This window comes from Eptatretus burgeri, chromosome 14 (assembly GCF_056783735.1).
Source record: "Eptatretus burgeri isolate ZD-2024b chromosome 14, Ebu_testis_v1, whole genome shotgun sequence".
NCBI classification, from domain to species: Eukaryota; Metazoa; Chordata; class Myxini; order Myxiniformes; family Myxinidae; genus Eptatretus; species Eptatretus burgeri.
This window is the reverse complement of record NC_140974.1, coordinates 23,987,215-24,009,889: the sequence shown is the minus strand read 5'-3', so window position 1 is coordinate 24,009,889 and position 22,675 is coordinate 23,987,215. Positions and strand designations below refer to the sequence as shown.

Sequence of the window (22,675 nt, the reverse complement as noted above, 5' to 3'; positions counted from 1 at the left end):
TTTTAACTTGTGGAACCACTGGGTCCAAACCAAGTTCCTTCTCTGGTCTCTTTCTAAAACCAGTTTCATCAAATGAGCTCTATGAGAGTGAAAGCCACCACTCCTGACATGACTATGTTCAAAACTTTGATGTGTGAACTACAGGAAGTTTAATGATTACGATATGGAGGGCATGCCCAACTGCATGCAGCTTGTCAAATGTCCACATCTCCTGAGTTGCATGCAATAACAACCTTCCTGTCTCAACAGAAGTGATGTACCAGGTGCTGCTTGCCAGCTCCAGGTAGCTGAGCAATGGATCGAGGCCCAAGTGGGTTTTATTCTTTTTTACATTTGACTGTATAAGTAATTATAGAATTTGATTTTCTTCTTGGAAAACCTCCACGAGACTGGGGATGACTGTCAATTAGATCAACAAGGCCATGAAGGCTGCCATCTTATCGTGCTGCCATCTTTGGCTTGCCACACAATTCACCAAATGTGCATTGAACGACAGGAAGGATATGTGGAGTCATGAAAGATGCTGCTTTCACCTCCAGCAGTATTCATCTTTGTATGTATCATGTTGAAAAAGACCAGAATCAAAACTTTCTAATCGTTTCTCAAGTTTTTATGTGGTTTTGGTCCAGAGTTCAGAGTTCAACATCAACAAATGCTCAGTCAAATGACAGGCAAAGTTGCAATTCCCTTTTGAAAGCTGCAGCAGAATATCATCTAATTTGCTGCCATTTTAGCAAAGCACAAGCGGCTCATTGGCAAAGCTTTATTTTAGCGTTAATGATGAATATTAATTTGGAAGTTATTTGTGAATAATGCATTTATGCAATTGCATTTCTAACCATTTTCTACAACATCTATTTTCACTCTTGCAAATTATGAAACAAGACCACCCATTTGCCCATTCCTTTTCATTGATTTAATTTTCTCCATAATTACCAAACGACAAAGAGAGGAATATTTGTTAAGGTGCCGAGGGCCAGTTGATGGAATATTGTACGGTGATCAAAATATTAGAAAATATAGTGATAAAGGCGATGACAGGATTTATAAAGAGTGCATTTATTATTTTTGGTGACACAGAGGGAGAGAGATGCACATTAGCATGACCCTCGTAAGCGTGGAACATTCCAGCTTGTACCAAATGTTCTATGCGCGGTGTCGCTAGAGAGGCAGTCGCGGAGGCTGCATTGGGATGATTGTGCAAAGAGCAACCTTGGTGTAAAGACAATTGCTGGATCGCAAGGTCCGGTTAGCTTCTTTACAGTCCTCCGATGGATCCCAGCGCCCCCTTCTTAGGCCAGAGCCGCCGATGTAGACCTTTGGGTGGTGGGGGCATGAGGGGATTTCAGACGATCTCTTCGATGCGCCAGAGGGATTCCATCGGCAGCGATCTCGGTTCACGGTGAGAAAAACGTGGTTTCTTGTTAGGTAATTACTCATGGTTGTTTAAATTCATCCACCGGCTTCATTTGATTGTATAATGCTTAATTATTATAATTATATTTTGCAGAATTGTTTTTGGATGTGTCACTGTCTTATCTGTGTTTGGACATTCGAGTTGGTACTTGGTTGTGACTTGCTGCTGGTCGGGAGTGGTTAATCCTGCTACCTGGTTCGAGGAGAGGTGATGTTTCACTGAGTGGTGTTTGCCACTTTTATCTTTTGTTTCATTTTTCTTTTTGCAAACTGAGGATGTGTTGATAGAAAGTCATGGAAGAGAAAAGCGAGCAATCTGTCTGTAATCTGTATATTATAGATGTATAATATATATATATATATATATATATATATATATATATATATATATATATTATACACCTAAAGAAATCCTTCATCTTAATAAATACCTGATTCAATGATGGTCATCAGTTGGGTACCACCCATCAGAGTTTTGACTGTCCAAACAGTGGCTCCACAATCTTAATTGTCTGAAGATCATACAATTAAACATATAGGAACAGAGATCAAGTGAGAATGCAAAAGACCCATCAAGAGACACATTCCCAAACAGAAGGTGTGTGGTGGCTTCACGATGTTGCAAAATCTTACACCAAAAGTCAGGCTTCGATGGATGGAAACGTCTTAAGAGTTTTGAGCTCTTGAATAATTGCTTGAGAGAATGAACAGGATTTTTTTCACTCTTGGGGATAACTAACTATTCAAATGACAACTGTGCTTCCAATATCTTGGAAGATCACAAAATATGTTGGAGTGCTTGCAGTTTACAAAACATGATCAATAACCAATCATTGAGACCAATTGTCATCGCTGGAGGACTTACCTTCAGTATGGATATTTAACACGATTCAGAGACTGAGAGAAAGCACAGAACATATTTACCACCCAAGGAAGCAAATCAGCAGAAACACAATTATAAATGTGGGAGAGACGCACGGCTTTAAAACACCATTTCTGATTGCAAGAGTTAATTTCAGACCGTTTGCTTCATGACGTCTTCAACTGTTTCTGTTAACTATCGTTGGACATATGAGACATGACAGCGTAATACTAATCAATAGTCAATCCATAGTTCTTGGGAACAATTTCCACAGTTATGTACTGGGACCGTTGCTGCCTCCAGCTGCGATCAATTTTCTCTTCCTCACAATCTTTTGTTTAGCACCATGGCTGCACACAAGGCCCACATCTGTTCCAGCAGAATCGCCGTGATTATTGTATTGTTGAAAGTGGCAGCCTTATATCTTATGGACGTTGGGGCTTATTTCAAAAGTGTGTGTGTGTGTTCAACACACACACACACACACACACACACACACACACACACACACACACACACACACACACACACACACACACACACACACACACACACACACACACACACACACACACACACACACACACACACACACACACACACAGACACACACACAGACACAGACACAGACACAGACACAGACACAGACACAGACACAGACACAGACACAGACACAGACACAGACACAGACACAGACACAGACACAGACACAGACACACACACTTAGTGTCTTGTGCAGAGATGACCATTATTGAAAGAGAGATGTACGGATGATTTGACATGATCATTTCTTGTGACCATCCATACTTTGTTTAAATGCTTTTTGGAGGAACATCCCGACATCCTTTGAAATTAACAAAAAAGCGTTTTCATTCCTTGTTTCTTTACCTTTTTGTAGGAATGTGTTTACATGCTGGAGAATTTCATTGTTATTGAAGGGAATTTTTTTTTTATTCTTAGGATATGTGTTACATTGAAGACGAGTAGTCCCCTCTCCCCCCCTCCCCCATCCACTTTCCAGGTGGAACGATATGGGCACAGAATGGGAAATTGAAGTAGAGTACAAGCTTTGCTGAAGCTAATTTAGTCACAAAATTGATCTAACGGTAATTTCTGGTTATGAAGTGTTTTGTTAAGAGTATGTCGCAAGAGGTGCCATCATTACCTACTATCAGAGTACCCACCCTGTTTTGTAAGACTATGGATGTTTGTGTGGTGTGTGCTTAAAAGGTTCTAGATCGTCTAAAGGTCTAAAGGGTACATTCCAATATTCGTGTTGAAGAGGTCGAAAGGGTCTAATCTCTTAAGCATGTAAAAAGGGTCTAAAAAGGTCAAATGGTCTAAATCTCGAAATGGTCAAGGGTCCAATCTGTCTAAAATTTGTCTGAAGGTGGATGTAAGGGGGTCTAAGTGGTCTAAAGGAGCTGAAGGGGTGTAAAGGTTTAAAAGCTCTATGGGTCTAAATGGTATAAAAGGCTGAAAGGGTGAAGGGATCTAAAGGTGTCTAAAGTGTCAAAAAGATATTAAAGGTAAAAGGGGTGCTTTGGGGTCTTGAGGTGTCTCAGGGTATTAAGGGTCTTACGGGTCTTTGGGGTCAAAAGCGTCTTAGGTGTCTTAAGGCTCTTAGGGGTCTGAAGGCTCTTATGGGTCTTAAGGGTCTTGTGTTTGTTCAGGGTGTTGTAGGTCTTACAGGTATTTTGGATCTTCAGGGTCTGAGGTCTGAGGGGTCTGAAAGGGTTTTCCATGTTTTAAGGGTCTTGGGGGGGGATTTGGGTGCTTAGGGGGTCTTAGGGGCATTAAAGGGTCTTCCTGGTCTTCAAATGTCTTAAGGATATTAAGGGTCTGAGTGATATTAAGGATCTTTGGGGTATTAAGGTTCTTAAGGGTCTTGAAGGGTCTTCCAGTTCTTAAGGGTCTTCAATGGTCTTATGGGTATTAAGGGTCTTTGGGTTTGAAAGGGTCTTAGGGGTCTTAAGTATCTTAGGGGTCTAAATGGTCTTCACATTCTTAGAGGTCTTAAAGGTCTTGGGGTGGGGTTTTTAAAAGGTCTTCAGGGTTTTAAAGGTTCTTTGTAGTTTATAGGGTCTTTGGGGTTTTGGGGGTTTTAAGAGTCTTCAAAGGTCTAAGGGGTCTCAGCAGTCCAAAGGATCGATATATTTAAAAGGTGCATTCCAATCGTACATAATTAATAGACATATGTGTCGTCAGCGTGCAAATGACGTTCAAATAGGACGTAATTAATAGTCATCCTGTGACACGCAGACATGAACTGAGCTTTACATATATATATATATATATATATATATATATATATATATATATGTATATATGTATATATATGTATATATGTATATATATATGTATATATATATATATATATATATATATATGTATATATGTATATATATATATATATATATATATATATGTATATGTATATATATATATATATATATATATATATATATATATATATATATATATATATATATATATGTATATGTATATATGTATATATATATATATATATATATATATATATATATATATATATATATATATATATATATATATATATATATATATTGTTACGAATTTGGAATTCAATCGCACACAACATACAGTTTCCCTTAGTCAGCTATGTCGATAAGTGCATGTTCCCGAGATAGCTCACCTTCCATTGTTTAAATGTTCAGAGATCGATTAGATGCGCTGCAGATCGATTTAATAGTTAGGGAGCGAACAATGGAGACGTCCCTCCCCTCTTCTGCGAAGAGGAAAAAGAACCCTGCGGTGCCGTCAACAACTCCCTCCCACCCGTGGTTGAGCAGGGGGTGTATCACGAAGGCATGAGTCATGCCGGGTGCGGCGGAGGGGGTGCAAAGGATAAAGAGGACATCTTTTCTTTGTTCGAAAGAGTTCGTGGGAGTCCAGTGGGCAGAGTTCGTGTGCTGAGTCCCGTGGGAGGAGTAAGCTTTTTTTGCTTCGGAGAGAGCAGTCGTTCAGCCATCGGGTCCTGCTTGGCTTGAGGCCTTCGGAAGCTTTTTGCTTTGGCTGGCTCAGTGAGCTTCGGCAGCTGCTTTGTTTTGGAAGGAACTTGAGCCGGTTGTTCGGCTCAAGCTGCGAGTGGAGGCTTCTTCCTCTTCTTCCTCTTCCTCTTCGTTCCTGGAGCTTGTCGTTCTCCATTTTGTTTCCCGGCTTGGTGCGACGCGTCGGCCTCTTCTTGGAGTTGGTTCCTCGGGGAAGCGACGCATCGACAGGAAGGATCGGCGCCTCGTCTCACCGGCACGTGTTGAGAAGCGCGGGAGGATTCGCGGGAGCTCGGGAAGGATCACGGCGATTTGGATCCAGCTCGCTCTCGTTGGAGCCCGGGTCCGGACAAGTTGAAGACCACACGAGGTGGAAAGGTTTGAGTCAAGCTCTGAGTTCCAGCTCACCTGTCCTCCGAGCTGGAGCTCGTGATTAAAGGCCTCAGCCACCATTTCTTGGGTGTGTGTGTGCGTACGTGTGTCCGTGGGCCCGTCTAATAAGTAGGAACTGCTGTAAAGTGTAAATGACTGTACATAATAAGTAGACGGTTGTAGTTCTTTTGTTGTGCTTTTGTTGCTTGTATAATTGCAAACGTTTGTTGCCTTATTTAATTGCATACGTGTTTCATTATAATAAATGTCCCTGTGTGAATGTATACCTGCTCGTTACGTCCATTCCCCCATTGACTGAACATTTCATGTGTTGGGAGTTGGAAAGCCGTTGGTTTTCCGTAAAAGGGGGACATTTGGACCGACGGTTCTCGGCGATTACGCCGCTTGGAATCGCGCACGGACAAGCTTTCCTCGGCGGTTTGTTCCGTACGAGATCCGTCGAGGGTGGAATACCCTGGTAGTTGGATCACTTGGGTATTTAGGGACATTGAAGATTGGCAATCGACCCTACCCCACGTGATCTGCCGATTGGCGTATTTCGGTTTTTTGTACAAGGACCCTTCGCTCGGAGTTATCCGGGCGGCGATCTATATTCCGGGCAATCGGTCGGGCCGACTCAACTTGCGGCTTCGTTCAGAGCGGTCGGTTGGTGGCCGACCCCCGGACGGTTACAATATATATATATATATATATATATATATATATATATATATATATATATATATATATACACATGTATATATACTGTATATACTGTATATATACTGTATATACTGTATATATATATATATATATATATATATATATATATACCCCGGTTAAAATAGGTGTACCATATCCCTGTGTTGTAAGAGGTGACCAGGGTTGCGTCAGGAAGGGCATCCGGCGTAAAACATGTGCCAAATCACTATGCGGATCATACGGATGATCCGCTGTGGCGACACCTAATGGGAGCAGCCGAAAGAAGAAGAAGAAGAGATATATATATATATATATATATATATATATATATATATATATATATATATATATATATATATATATATATATATATATATATATATACAGTATATATGAATTGATGTTCTGCAACTGAATTACAAATGTTGAAGTACAAACTTCATTGATGTGCTCATGTGGAAATTAAGGACCAGGCCCAAAATGGAGAAAAGCACCAGCATGCGGAGCAGCAGGTAAATTGGCTATTTCGAATCACAATGGGGAGTGGAGGTGGTGGAGGGAGGTTAAGAATAAAAATATGCCTTTTGAAAAGTGTGAGGTTAGTTTGAAGAAATGCTTCCCCTTCATGCCATTTGATGTCTTTGGCCGATGGAGAGAACAGGAGGAGGACACTTATGGTTTGTGAGGACCCTTTGAGTCCCAAATTTTTATTTTCAAGGAAGGCATGCCACCATCCCATTGAGCCACTCTGCCAGCGAGCCAGGCAAGGCCACACTACCTGACCTTGGAGTCCTTGCACCAGCTTATGCTTCCTCCCAGGAAGAGGGGAGTTTGCATTAATGTAGCTTATAGGTATCCAGATCATGTGGGAGAATAGATAGCTAAAGTGGGAGGATAAATTAGTTTAGGATAGAATAGGGTGAATCTGGCTGTCTTGCTTGCTTGCTTGCCAGGTTCTGCCTGCAAGACTCATCACCTACCTTGCCAGCCTGCACAACCACTCCTGGCCTGAACAACTACTTGCCTTGCCGACCTAAATGACTTGCCTGCCATGACTGCCATATGCCAGCAATGACTGTCCTGCCAGTTGGAATCCCATCAAGAGCCTGTTTTGGGGTGGGGGGGGGGGGCGGTGGGACTCGGCAACTGATGGCCAATGAAGAACAATGGACTGTGCCACTGAGTGGGAGGAGACAACCTCAAGGAAGAACTCTTTATTAAGAAAGAAATGAATGTGCTGCCCTTCCACAAGCCACATTATTGAGCATGTGGCCCTCATTCATTTATTAAGAATTACGGGGGTATGGAATTAAATATGTACTTCATGAGAGAATGTGTTGGAAAGGTTCTTGACACATAAAAAGGAAATTATTGTGTCGTTGTGGGATTAAAATAGGTGGTAACTTGTATGTCACTAGAAATCGAACTTGATGCTGCTCTGTACAGGTCCAGGGCTGACCGGAGAGTAGGGGTGAGGCAATGTTGTGGGAATGGCCATAAAGGGTAACAGGGGTAAGATGGACTAGTTATATCATTAATTAACAATCTCACATAAGTGTGTGATTTATGTGTAGAATGATCCGACATCTGTCAAAGTATCTTCAGAAGTAGATACAACTTGACCCCTCCTTTCTGTAATGTGTTTAAATTCCCCAAAATTCCTGCCCTATTCATCCTTTAAATCATCTCCATTTGAAATCTGTCTGTGTTTCTTTTAATGGATTGTTCACAGCTACACAAAGCAAATCTCTCCAACCGCTACTCCCCCTCCCATCCACCCCACCCCTACCCCCTCTTCGACGACCGAGGAAGGCCCAAGGCCTCAAAACCATGTATAAAGGTGAGAAACAAACCAGGGAGTGACAAGCTCTTGAAGCTGCTCCAAACTGCAGAAGCTGCGAGATGCTGAACTGCAAGGCAATGAGTGAGAAGCTACACATGGTTGTGAGGTGATAAAGACCGAGGGGAGGAGGAGACAGAACAGTCCCGTGGAGATTACAACAGAATGAACAGCAGAGTCTGGAGAGAACGGTACAAAAGAGTGGAGATTGTATGGGAGAGCAGCTCCAGTTGGACGGCCGTGGAGACCCAGAGGGCTTGTGAAAGCGTTTGCGTGACTCGAGGAGTTGGTGAGATCAGGCATGACACAGTCTGCCATCTCTCTTGCTCTCTCTACCTCTCTCCTCTCTCTCCCAAGAAGACCATCACTGCCACCACACTGCCAACTCATGCAAACATCACATGGGCAGAAGGTTTCTTTTCCATCCTGTGATCGATAAATCTGTATTTGTGTGTGTGTGAGTGACTGGGCCATAAGAAACCTTTCTCTAAGAAACCTCGTATTTCCACCACTGGTGTGTCAACCTGGTGCGCGTTCACATTTGGAAACTAATTAATGGCATGGGTAAGACCGCAGTCATGATAAAATTTGCGAGAAGCACCCTCGATTGTCGGTTTAAAACGGCGGTTTGTCCCAGGTTATCGCTCTGCCCTCATCCTTTTAGAGGGACGTACCTGCTGCAGGCGACAGGAGTTTGAGTTTCCGTACTTTGGTAACCGAAGTAATTATGTACACATACATGTCGCTTATGGGATTTGAACCTGGGTTTCCTACTTCAAGAGCCACGTTGATTCAGATGGGAATGGTAAATGGGCCAACCCTACTGTGGTGCCTCCATTCTTTTCTTCTTGTTCTCTTCTTGCCCTACTTATTCTTCAGCTCCATGAGTGTGACACCTGCATAGAAAGAGGTCCATAATTGCGCCAGGACGCTGGTGATAGCTCGACTACTCTTCGCGAAGGACACCATGGGATCTTTCAAGCCCACCAAGTAATACTGATAGAAGGTACGCCAAGTTTAACATCCCTCCGAGGGATGGCACAATAACTGATGAATCGCCTTCTTTGCGAAACACCAGGATGACAGTTTATAGCTGGCTTGAGTCCCAAACCCAGGGTAAGACAGCTGAGTGGCGAGTGCACAGACTTCAAGGTTATATTGCCAGCCCGATTTCAAATATAATCACTGCAATCCCCTTCCTGACAAGTGGTTCGAAATATTTGCTTTTGAATTGCACTGTTTTGTCCTGTTAGGCTCGGAATTATTCCCGACCGTGGTAAAGCAGGATGGTGCTAAGTGGAAATGTGCATACAAGTTCAGCGTAACAGTCGTAACTGGGAATTCATTTTATCACGAAGAATTCTAATGTCAGCAACACAGAATGTACCGCCCCCTCCTTTTTCACAGCAGGTTTCAGCGTGTACATGTCATGCTCTGTAACTGCATGGCCACGAGCTTTGAGTCTGAAAACCTCTGATCATTCAAAGCCTCGTCATTTTCTTAATTATTCACGGTTTTAGCAGGAAATGCCCACCATGCAAAATATCCTTGCCAAGTTGGAGTTTTTTTTTTGCTGGATCATGCAATTGGGATGTCCCCTGATGGATTTGCTTTTGCAAAATATAATTTTATGAAAATATTTTCACTTGTATATACTTAAGGCATATATTTCTGAACAATGAATTTGATGTTTATTTTGTGCTTGATTTGATATCTTGTACTTCTTAACGTTTGTTCATTTCCCCACAACACTGACAAAAGGTAGCTCTTTGTTTTCATCTTACACCATTGTTGACGTCATGGGAAAACAAGGGTGGCGTTCAGGCTTTGAAACGCATTTGTGGCAGAAGCTTGAATTGCTTGGAAAGGAAACGTGCTTTGGATTAGGCATATTATGCCATTTGACGGAGAGGTAGTCCAAAGAGCCTGGAGCAGTAGCCAGGCTTCGGAAGAGGACAAAGATGATTTTTATTTAATAAACTATATCGTATTTGCTCAATCTGAGGTTTATCTGGAGCAGCGATTCAGCATGATATTTACGTGATTGTGAACTGCTGAGGGTGTTTCTGCATCTGAAGCTCGAGATGGATTGGTGAACTTGGGTTGACGAATTTTAACATTCATAAACATTTAAGTAACAGAAGATTGGCGCTTCAAACTGCAACAGTTGGATGAGAGGGAGCAGACATCCATGTAACAAACAGGAAGACTGCAGCCTCTTCCCTCTCTTTCGACCATGAAAAAAAAAATCACAAGCTGGTCAAACACTTGGAATATGGTTTTCAACCCTGAAAAATCCCACTCTTACAATCCCTCTCCGAAAAGACTGATGGGCAAACCCTCCTATCTACTTTGTGAACAATCCTCTTGAGGAAGTTCTGTCATTCATCCTGCTGTGTCTCACTCTCAACTACGATCTTACTTGGGCAAACCACATTTAACAGTTGGCCTCCAAAGCCAGCCGCCGACTGGGTATACTCCGTCATACAAAGTCCTTCCTTGGCACACCGGAACTATCCACCTACGAGACCTTCATCTGCAGCTTGATGGAATACTGCTCTCCTCTCTGGGCTGACTCCCCTGACTCACATCTTCTCTGCTTGACGCTGTGGAAACCTAGGCCTTCAACATAATTGGAATGTCATGCAATGAAGCTGAGTAATCTGGGTCTATGGCTTTGCCATCACAGACAGGGCAGTGGTCTCTCTGTCTTGTACCACCTCCTTTCTGGTTTTACATCCTCTGCTCTTTCCATGCTTTGCCCCCTCCCCCCTCACCTCAGGTTTCTGTAGGGCTCACACGGTCCACCATCAACCCCTTCTTGGTGAAACTACTTAAATTCAGGATCACTGCTCTCCTCCTCATTTGTTCCTCTTTTTCCTGTCTGTGGAATCAACTTCCACATCCTCTTCAATCTCATTCTTCCCTCCAAGTCTTCAAGACAGCTGTTCACCGCTTATGTTAGATTATCCCCAATCCTAAACCATGATCTTTTTTCTTCACTCCTTAACCCCACCCAAATCCTTCCTTCCAATTTTCCAATTCTCCCTCCTTCGAGTTTCCTTCTCTGTCCATCTTGTCCACCCTATGCAAATGTGTTTTGGATCCTTCGTTTGTCTGTTACGTCCTGACCCGTTCAGTGTACTAGTTCTTCTGCAAGCCTCAACTATGTATACAAAAAAACCCCAAAAAACTAACAAGGTTAGAAGAAATCGAGAGATTTTTGGGTTTTGGATTTTGGAGTTGGCATCATCGGAGATTTAGGCTTGAGGGACGAGAAGCTAATAGATTGTTTTTCTTGGTATGGCTGGAAGGCGTCTCGATAACCTGCATGATAATCGCTTGAGATTTTCTTCTGGTTTGTTTAGTTTACCGAACTGTATCCAACAGCATTCATGAATGTTTAACCACAAGTCACAAACCTCTCGAGGACAAAAGATTCATTTCGCAGTTCAATGACCTTGGCACCTTGGAGTACCAGGGTATAATTGGGGTTCTCATATTTTTTCTAAGATGACAAGCATGGAGAACTCCTTTACTTGGTGAGAAAAGTGGCGGTTGGAAGTCAGGTAGGGGGGCTGTTATCGTGAAATCGTGTCCACCCTGTGCATCCTCCCCTACCCCTCTCTCCTCCACACTTTCCTTATTTGTCCAAGTCTCCCTCTATTTTTGCCTCAACCCTGCTGTTGGTGTCCCCCCCCCCCTCTTTCTACTATTCATTTTATTCTGTTGCACCCTGATCTGTTCAATGTTCTCGTTCTTCCATGAGCCTTGACCTTTTATACAAAAAAAACAAACCCCCCAAAAAACCAAATAATTATATTACTAAGACTACTTGCCTACGAGGCACTTTCAATTCCATGCCTCCTTATTATGCAAATTACACGTATTGAATGCGTGAATTGGTTATGATTGAAGATATTACCATTCACACCGCCGTAGATCAGTACGTAGACCCCAGTGTTATCTTTATGAGTATGCTGGTAACATGACTTGTGAAACTGAGCACTTTTAGCACAATTAATTTCTTTTCAGCATGTGTAATGGTTTGTTCATCATCATCATTGCCATTTAAAGTATGCAACCTGTCCTTGCCACATCCTATCCGTTTAATGGGAAGTTGTTCAAGATTCTTTTCTTCTCATTAACAGTTTCTTAAAAATCACGAATGTTCCTATTTCTTGGACTATTGAGTATCTCATTCATAACCTTTCGAAGGTGTGTGTGTGTGTGTGTGTGTGTGTGTGTGTGTGTGTGTGTGTGTGTGTGTGTGTGTGTGTGTGTGTGTGTGTGTGTGTGTGTGTGTGTGTGTTCTTATTCAACAATAGGGGAACATACAACCAAAAATTCGTACTAATATCTACACTGCCGATTTTGTAACAAACACATGACGAAAGACCGATCCTTATGTGATGTTATATCTACTCTTACCTTAGGCCATAAGACTCCAGGCTCTCCAGCAGGTGGTTGCTTTTATTCTTGCGCAGGTCATTACCAGTCACATGCTTGTGCAAATAGTAAATCAGGTGTGTTTTGAAAACCTTAAACAAAATGCAATCTTCTTCGATAGTCTGCTATGCACTGTTTTTCATATGAGGTTATCTGGTGTCATATGCATGTGAGCGAGTCGTTATGTCCACCTTTTTCACCTGTTGCACTTCTGAGGCACATTGGCTGCTTATACATGTTGGTTGAGTATGGCGACGTGTTTGTTGCATCGTTTGTGGATTCCTGGTGTGAGTTGTGAATGTGTGGGAATGGTGATCGACTCTGAACCTGTGACTTGTTATGTAGAGGGTGTAGTGCAGTTTTGAGGTTGTGTATAAGTGTCATAGCATTGTTGTCTTACCTGGCTTTACCTTGCTTCATCTGGTTCTGAACTATGCATCAGGAATGTGTACTTTCTGGATATGTCCAATGGCATTGGCATGCCACACCTCCAGAACCAATTTGTCGAGTGTAATATCCAGGAAAGGTTCTACCCAAGTCAAATTATTGGCAAGTTTGCATTCAATGACGTACTGCGGCTGATTGCATCACTTTGTCAAGCCAAGTTGCTGTATTGTGTTAATCTAAGCATTGTTTCAAGTTTCAGCCAAAAACCCAATGCCCCGTGGACCATGACGTATCGTGCATGGATCTTGTCATCCGACAAGAATGATGTAAGATTGATAAGATTACCGAAATGAAATGGATAAGAGAGGTGCTGGTAGAAATGGATTTGGTAAAACCTTGCTCTTCAGAATAATAACACCAAAATGACAGCAGAAGGAAATATACATGACTGGAAACTGTTTCTCCTTACTACCCATTCCTTTTGGAAAAAAAAATTGATAAAATAGCTCACAGTGCATGGATTGGGTATCCTCACACATTTGTGCACAAACCAAACTAACAGACAGGATTAAAATTGGTGTCAAATAGGGTATAGTTTGTTCCACGTGCATTAAGGGTGTTCCAAAAAAATGAAAGTTTGATTTTTGCTGCTCCCTGATTTTGCCTTTGTTCCAATACCCCATACGAACTTATAGGTCAAAAATGACCAAAATTCCATTATATTTAGGGGTTCCTCAAATTGGCACAATTATGTCCATTATGGAGAGGGCATTTTGCACTGCAATGCCAAAAGGCTCATCTTGGTCTCCTTGGAAAAACTATTCTTTCATCCTATATGACTGCTGTGGTTTTTGAAAATATCAAACAACCATATTAATTGTGAAGTGTACTGCGTTGTGCATATTCGAAGGCAAGTTGTCAGTTCCAGTTTGGCAAATTTCAACAATATTGTGCCAACTTGAGGAACCCCTAAACATCCTCCAATCTGCTTCATATTTGGTGTGTATGTTTCTACTGTCAAATGGAACAAAGGCACACACAGGGAGCATGAATATTCATACTTTTATTTTTTTACACCCTATTATGAAGCACCCTAACGTGCAAGGACTATGACAAATTCTTTACAGTAATTCCTTCCTAAAAAAAATGCTTTCACACAATGCGATTTCACTTCATCATGTTTTTTCTATGAGGGAATACTCTTCACACAACACTTAAGGTTCTCGTTACAACGCAGTTTTTGTGCGGCGTGCTGTGGGGAATGATATAACTCGCATCTCAGACCTTTATTGCCCCACCATCTTGGTCTGAGTTGCATTATTATGTCAAATTTGAACTTTCGAGTCCACCGAGAAAGTACAAAACATTTATCCGTGAGTGTTTAGAAAGGGATATATACATACGAGTACAGTGCCTTCAGAGAGTATTCACACCCCTTGACTTTTTCACATTTTGTTGTGTTTCAGGCTGAATTTAAAATGGATTAAATTTAAAATGTTCTCACTGATCTACACAAAATACCTCATTATGACAAAGTGAAAACCTTTTTCTTCGAAATTTTTACAAATTGATTAAAAATGAAAAGCTGATATATCTAACTTACTTAAGTATTCAGACCCCTGAGTCAATACTTTGCAGAAGCGCCTTTGCCACTGATTGCAGCTACGTATCATCTTGGGTATGTCTGTATCAGCTTTGCACATCTGGATTTGGGGATTTCTCCCATTCTTCCTTTCAGATTTGCTCAAGCTCTGTTAAGTTGGATGGGGAGCATCGGTGAAAAGCAATTTTGAAGTCTTTCCACAGATTCTCAATTGGATTCAAGTCTGGGCTTTGGATGGACCACTCAAGTCCTTTCAAGTTCTTGTTCTGAAGCCATTCCAATGTTACGTTGGCTGTATGTTTGGGGTCATTGTCCTGTTGGAATGCAAATCTTCACTGCAGTCTCAGTTCTTTTGCACTCTGAAGCAGGTTCTCCTCAAGGATTTGCCTGTATTTGGCTCCATTCATTGTTCTCTCTATCCTTACAAGTCTCCCAGTCCCTGCCACTGAAAAACATCTCCATAGCATGACACTGATACCACCATGCTTCACGGTCAGGATGGTGTGAGATGGGTGATGAGCTGTTCTTGATTTCAGGCCAAATATTTCAATTTTCATCTCATCAGACCACATAATTTTTGCCTCATACTCTCAGTCTTTCATGTGCCTTTGTGCATACTCCAGGTGTGCTGTCATGTGGTTTTTTTCTCAGGAGTGGCTTCTGTCTGGCCACTCTCACATAAAGCCTAGATTTGTGAATTGCAGCAAAGATTGTTGTCCTTCCGGCAGGTCCATCTCAGCCAAGGAACTCTGTAGTTCTGTCAGCGTGGTCATTGGGTTCTCAGTCATCTCCCTGACCAAGGTCCTTCTTGCCTGGTTGCTCAGTTTGGTTAGATGGCCAGCTCTAGGAGGAATCTGGGTAGTTACATATTCTTTCCATTTCCTAATGATGGAGGTCACTGTGCTCTTAGGAACTTTCAACACTCTATAAATTGTTTTATACCCTTCCACAGATCTATTCCTCCTTACAATTCCATCTCAGAGTTCTACAGACAGTTCCTTGGACTTCATGGTGGAGTTTATGCTCTGACATGCACTGTCAACTGTTGGACCCCATATTGAAAGGTGTGTTTCTTTCTAAATCATGTCCAATCAATGAAATTTACCACAGGTGGACTTCAATCAAATTGTAGAGACATCTCAAGGATGACCAAAGGAAATTGGATGCACCTGAGCTTAATTTGGAGTGTCATGGCAAAAGGGTTGAATACTTATTGATGCAAGACATTTCAGCTTTTCATTTTTAATTAATTTGTGAAAAATACTCAAAAAAAAAGAATTCCACTTTGACATTATGGGGTATTTTGTGTCGATCAGTGACCAAAAAAAATCTCAATTCAATTGATTTTAATTTCAGGCTGTAACAAAACAAACTTTGAAAAAGTCAAGGGGTGTGAATACTTTCTGAAGGCACTGATCTATGTATTTTGATGTTTGCATGTAGTACATGCTTGGGAGCCTCTTTGGTATGCATTTTTGTCTGCGCTGTCACAGATGATGAGCCAACAAACGATGAAACTGGTCCAGAAACGTTGCTGTTTGGGCATGTTTTATCGCCTTTGCTGTTTTGGGCATGTGGCTGTTTGGATGCTGCCTTCCCTTCCCCTCCCCTCATGCTGCCTTCCCTTCCCCTCCCCTCACCCTGCTTTCCCTTCCCCTCCCCTCCCCTGACACTGCCTTCCCTTCCCCTCTTCTTGTGCCACCTTTCCTTCCCTTCCCCTCACACTGTCCTTGAGGAGAGGAAGGGGTTTCAAATAATGTGCGAATTGGACAAATGAACACTTTTTTTTCCAGCAGTCGGAACGGCTGCTCGGATAAATTCCACAGTTTAAGTTTTGAAATTTGCCTCAGGTTAAGAGATTCTAAACTCTAAAGGTGATCACATTTTAGTTGTAAAGAATGTGCAGAAATTAAATAAAGGCACAACCACTCATGCAGATTTTTCAATGATTGAAGGAAAATTCTCTTCCTGCCCTTCCTCTCCCCTCATGCTTATCTCCTCCATTTTAACGTGTTGTTTGAATGCACCCCATTTTGTTCTATCATGTAATAATGCCAGCAGATGTGACTGTTCCCCTCAAGTCCCCCTATCAAATGAAATGCAAGTCGAACCCCTTCCCCTCTTTCCCCCTCAAGTCCCCCTTCCAAGCACAAGTCCAGAACTTCCCCATCCTCCTCACTCCCACCACCTCCCGATGTGTATAGTGATATGTGGTGAGGCATCACTCTCCCCCCCACCCCCTTTTTCTCTCTCTTACTCGCTTTCCTCGCCCCCCTATTCACCCCTCCTCACTTGCCCTCCCTCCTCTCACCTTCTTTCTCTCTTCTCTCTCCCCATCCCTCTCTTAATATTCCCATCGACGAAGTGATGGGTTGGCTTGCACATATATATATATATATATATATATATATATATATATATATATATATATATATATATATATATATATATATATATATATATACATATATACATATATATATATATATATATATATATATATATATATATATATATATATATATATATATATATATATATATATATATATATATATATATATATATATATATATATATATATATATATATATATATATATATATATATATATATATATATATATATATATATATATATATATATATATATATATATATATATATATATATATATATATATATATATATATATATATATATATATATATATATATATATATATATATATATATATATATATATATATATATATATATATATATATATATATATATATATATATATATATATATATATATATATATATATATATATATATATATATATATATATATATATATATATATATATATATATATATATATATATATATATATATATATATATATATATATATATATATATATATATATATATATATATATATATATATATATATATATATATATATATATATATATATATATATATATATATATATATATATATATATATATAGATATATATGTTGTGGCGAAAGCCTGGTGTTGGCGCAGTGGTGAGGGCAGCGGCTTGGGATCCAAAAGGTCCTGAGTTCAAGCCCTGTTGGGCCACTGAATTAATACACCAGGGGGTTGACTCAGCCTGTCATCCTTCCGAGGTCGGCGAAATGAGTACCCGTGTACTGGGCCGGTGTATACCCCGGTTAAAAATAGGTGTACCATATCCCTGTGTTGTAAGAGGCGACCAGGGTTGCGTCAGGAAGGGCATCCGGCGTAAAACATGTGCCAAATCAGTCTGCGGATCATACGGATGATCCGCTGTGGCGACCCCTAAAAGGGAGCAGCCAAAAGAAGAAGAAGAAGAAGAAGAAGAAGATATATATATATATATATATATATATATATATATATATATATATATATATGTATACATACAGGGTGTCCCAAAAGTCACCTAGGGATTTAGAAATTAAATAACATTCCTGTTTTTAAAAAAATAATTTATGATTATTTTTATACCAAAAGAAAATTTACAAAATGGAGATAAATTTGCTTTATTTATGAAAAATGATGCAACTTAGATGTCCTCTATTTTGGGATTCGCATAGACGGGCTCTTTCGACAGCATTTTCCATAACAGCGGACAATAACTCTGGCTGCAACCCTCGAATTTCTGCATAGGTGTTGTCCTTGTGCTGCTGAATTGTATGGGGTTTATTGATGGATACACTTTCCTTTAGGTAACCCCAAAGAAAATAATCAGGAGGCGTCAAATCAGGAGAACGTGATGGCCAAGAAATTTCTGAATTTCGCGAAATTATTCCTTGTCCAAAATTTTGCCTTAGAAGCTCCACCATGGTTCATGCTGTGTGGGCAGTGGCCCCATCTTGTTGAAACCACATCTCAGGTTTATCCTTCACTGCAGGATGCACAAAATTATTAAGCATGGCTCGATACCGCTCACTAGTGGCCGTCGTTGCACTGCCATCCTCATTTTCAAAAAAATAAGGGACGATAACACTGAACAACAATATTTTTTTACTGGAGATGTGTAAAGTGATTTAGACTAATTTGGGTACGCTGATTTCAAAAATCAAAACCGTTTTGCTGTATCACGTCAGGATTTTCAGTAACAGAAATATTCCCATTGCCTAGAAGTCAGGATTTCAATGAAATTTACAAAAATTCATTTATTCATTTATTTCATCATGAATGCTTCAAAATTATAGAAATTACAGAAAAATTCCACTAGAATGTAATTAAAAATGCTTTAGGCATTTGGCTTTGCGTTTGTGCTGCTCTGTGTCAGTTTCACGATGCAGGAACCAGCAGAAATCGCCCATCATGTTCGGGTTGTGCCGCCCTTGGTAACGCGTCTCCATGAGTGAAATCTCTTGGTGGAATCGCTCGCCGTGCTCGTCCGAGACTGCTCCCAAGTTGTCAGGGAAGAAGTTCAGGTGCTGGTGTAGGAAATGGATTTTCAGGGACATCCTGGAGCCAAGTTTCCTGAAGGACTCCAGCAGCTGCTGCACTATTTCTTCATAGTTGTCCGCGCGCTCGTTCCCCAAGAAGTTGTCCGTCACAGCTTTGAAGCTCCTCCACGCTGCCAGTTCTTTGGGGTTTAGAGTTGTCGGAAAAGTTTCGTCCTTCATAATCTGTCGGATTTGCGGTCCAACAAAGACACCAGCCTTGATCTTGGCCTCCGACAAGGTGTTGCCAAACTTTTCCTTGAGGTATTTCCTTGAGGTAAAAACCCACGCCCATTCAGATCCATTGCCCGTACAAAACTTTTCATCAAGCCGAGCTTTATGTGGAGTGGTGGAAGGAAAACCTTGGCTGGGTCGACAAGGGCGACATGCTTCACGTTGTGTCGACCAGGTATATGCTCTTTTCGCTCTTCCCAATCTTTCTTCGTCCAGTGATTCTTGTCGTCTCTGCTATCCCAGAGACAAAGGAAGCACATGTATTTCGTGTAGCCTGACTGCAGCCCTAACAACAGCGCCACCACTTTCAAGTCTCCGCAGATGTGCCAGTTGAAGTCATCGTACTTGATGGAATCAAGCAGCTGCCGCATAGTCTCATAGGTCTCTGTCATGCCGAACGCGTGAGCCAGTGGGACTGATGGTTTCTCGTTGCCATTGTGGAGCAAAACAGCCTTCAAGCTGTTCTTCCCCGAGTCGATGAAGAGGCGCCAGTCTGCAGGATCGTGATCACACCCAAGTTCTTTCAACAGACCGTTGATGTCACTGCAGAATGTCATCGTGTCTTCCATCTCAAAGAACTCAGCCATGTCTCTGTGACGTGCTCTGAACAAGGATATCTTGGTGTTAGGTTCAAGTAGATTCCACTGCTGCAGCCTTGATCCAAGCAGCTCTGCCTTCGCCTTTGACAGCGAGAGATCTCTTACAAGATCATTTAAGTCTCCCTGGTTCAGAAGGTGTGATTCTTGAGTGTCGGGTTCAAAAGGTTCATCATCACCATCCTCTTCACCACTGCTTACAGCTATGTTCTGATCAGCTGGAGGTGTTGGAACGGGGTTCTCGTCATCATGAGGCACAGGTTTACGAGCAGAGACGCAGTCAGCGTACATGATATGACCTTTATTCTTCTTGTTGAAGCCGGCGATGCTTGTGCAGCAGAAATAACAATCATCATGATGATTCTGCGGCTCACGCCATATCATGGGCACCGCAAATGGCATGCTCGCGCGCTTGCCCACCAACCACTGAGTCAAGGTTGTGTGACAGCTTGTGCAGCAGATGTGTGGTGCCCAGCTCTGTTCTTGGTCCCCCACCTTACACCCGAAGTAGTGAATGTAGGCGGCCTTCATTTTCACTGCTGTAGATATACTTCGCTGTTGATCTTTTTTGGTATACCGACCACAGACATAACAGAAGTTGTCAGGATGATTGGTACAGGAACGCCTACTCATCTTTATCTGAAAGAAAGAAATATAACACAAGTTAACAACAATTGTAGGAAATAGGCATGTTAAAGACATATGTAAATTTCATTGAAATCCTGACTTCTAGGCAATGGGAATATTTCTGTTCCTGAAAATCCTGACGTGATACAGCAAAACGGTTATGATTTTTGAAATCAGCGTACCCAAATTAGTCTTAATCACTTTACACATCTCCAGTAAAAAATTTTTTTTGAAATTTGTTGTTCAGTGTAATCCATTCTGACGTTACACCACACCAGACAGTGCATTTGAGAGGATGCAACTCATGTTGATGAATAGCCTTAGGATTCTCTAATCCCCAGAACCTACGGTTCTGCTTATTCACAAAACCGTTCAAATGGAAATGAGCTTCATCGCTCATAATCAGTATATGAAGAAATTCGTTTTCTTCATTGACCAACCTCTGAATTTGGACTGAGTAATTTAAGCGTTGCCGATGATCAGTCGGTTTCAACTTTTGCACCAATTGCACTTTGTAAGAGTACAGGTACAAATCGTTTCTTAGTATGCGATACAGTGACATCCGAGACATCCCCAACCGGTCAGAACGTCTGCGGATCGATGTTCCTGGTTCTTCTTGAATACTGTCCAGTACACGTTCACGATTAATCTGCTAACGGACTGACCATGGTCTTCCAGATCGTGGCAAGTCACTTACTGACCCATATTGCTGAAAACGTTGAATCAACTGACGAATCATGAAATCTGAAGGTGGTTTTCTGGCATTGAAGCGTCGGCAGTATGCTCCTTGAGTGAGAATAATTGATCGATGAAATTTAAAATAAAATTAACGATTTTAGTTCTTTGTTCAGTTGTGAATTTTTCCATGGGTAATTTCCAAATGTTAATCTAAACTCTGAAAAGAGAAGAAAAACAAATTATTAAAAAACAGAAATGTTATTTAATTTCTAAATCCCTAGGGGGCTTTTGGGACACCCTGTATATATACTGTTTTTCTGTTATATAAACAGCAGGTTTTTTTAAATCAGAAAATTGAAGTAAAAGTTGAGGCGGGGGGGGGGGGGCAGTTGTGAATACATGGATATAGAAAAAATAGTCTTCAGAACAATCAATGATGAATTTCAATTATATTCCAAATGAACACTTTTTAGCAGTTGGAACTGCCTTCAAGCTGAATTCTGCAGTTTAAATTTTGAAAACCGGTTCAGGTTAAGAGTTTGTGCAGTATTTTATTTACCGTGTGCGAAAATTAAATGTCACACTCGGAAATGTTCAGAGACACCCGGAGTTTAGGTGCGTGGCGTATACAGAGCCTCGCGGCTCTGAAAACACCATTAAACACAAAATAATAAGAAGAACACCTGGTATGGCATCAAAAGAAGAATTATTCACAATAGCAAGAGTCTAATAACGGAGCACCCACCTCAAATAAGCTTGTGAGGCAAGCTTCCTTCGTATGTCGTGTTCAACAGGAAAACACTACCCAAAGCTAAGTTTCCAGCCGGCGTCATTGTTCATGTGCAGCAGAAGGGGTGGATAGACGAGGGACTTGCGGTGGTGACCTATCTTTTGACATGCATCATTTTCTACATGAACATCCAATGCAGGCAGAATGAATCCACCAAGTATGTTCCTTACATGCTCACGCTATGCCTGCAAATGCTGGATACCGGGGCATGGTTTAAAACTAGGAACAACCAACCAACCCCATGTAGTTTTCCATACGAGGGCAGGAAATGGAATTAAAAGGAAGAAGAATAATCTCACAAGGGTGAGGAGCCACGTGGGATGGTGAAGCTTTAAGAAGTACCAGTGCTGCTCAGTTATTTTGGCTTCCTTCGGTTCTCTTCATTTTCCCTCATTTCTATCAGCGGCTCCAAGCTTGCTTCCTGTGGATTACTCGCGTTGACCAGACGAACCTTCTTACTTCGCAGGTCTTTGTAATCGACCCAGGTTTTGAGGAACATCAGCTGCATCTCGGTGGAATCGCCACAGATGAAGTTTCTTATTTCCTGGACTTGGTATTTTCTATCAGATGAAAATCATCATTTTCTGATGCGTTTCCTGCTGGGATTTTCGACCCAGATTCCGAGGAGCATTGGCTGCA

At 41.2% G+C, this 22,675-nt stretch overlaps 1 protein-coding gene across 5 annotated transcripts in view; it reads left to right on the top strand.

The window, feature by feature from the left end:
• The window catches only part of LOC147012792 (potassium channel subfamily T member 2-like), a 316,478-nt gene that overhangs the window by 77,016 nt on the left and 216,787 nt on the right, over positions 1-22,675 (top strand). Inside the window, exon 1 of one of the 5 annotated variants that reach the window (XM_085853984.1) lies at positions 1,124-1,402. The exons of the other annotated variants lie outside the window; for them this stretch is intronic. Within the exon in view, the coding sequence (XP_085710110.1) occupies positions 1,272-1,402 (131 nt within the window). The 5' untranslated portion in view covers positions 1,124-1,271. Of the gene's footprint in view, positions 1-1,123; positions 1,403-22,675 lie in introns of those variants that run through there. 5 annotated transcript variants of the gene reach the window in all.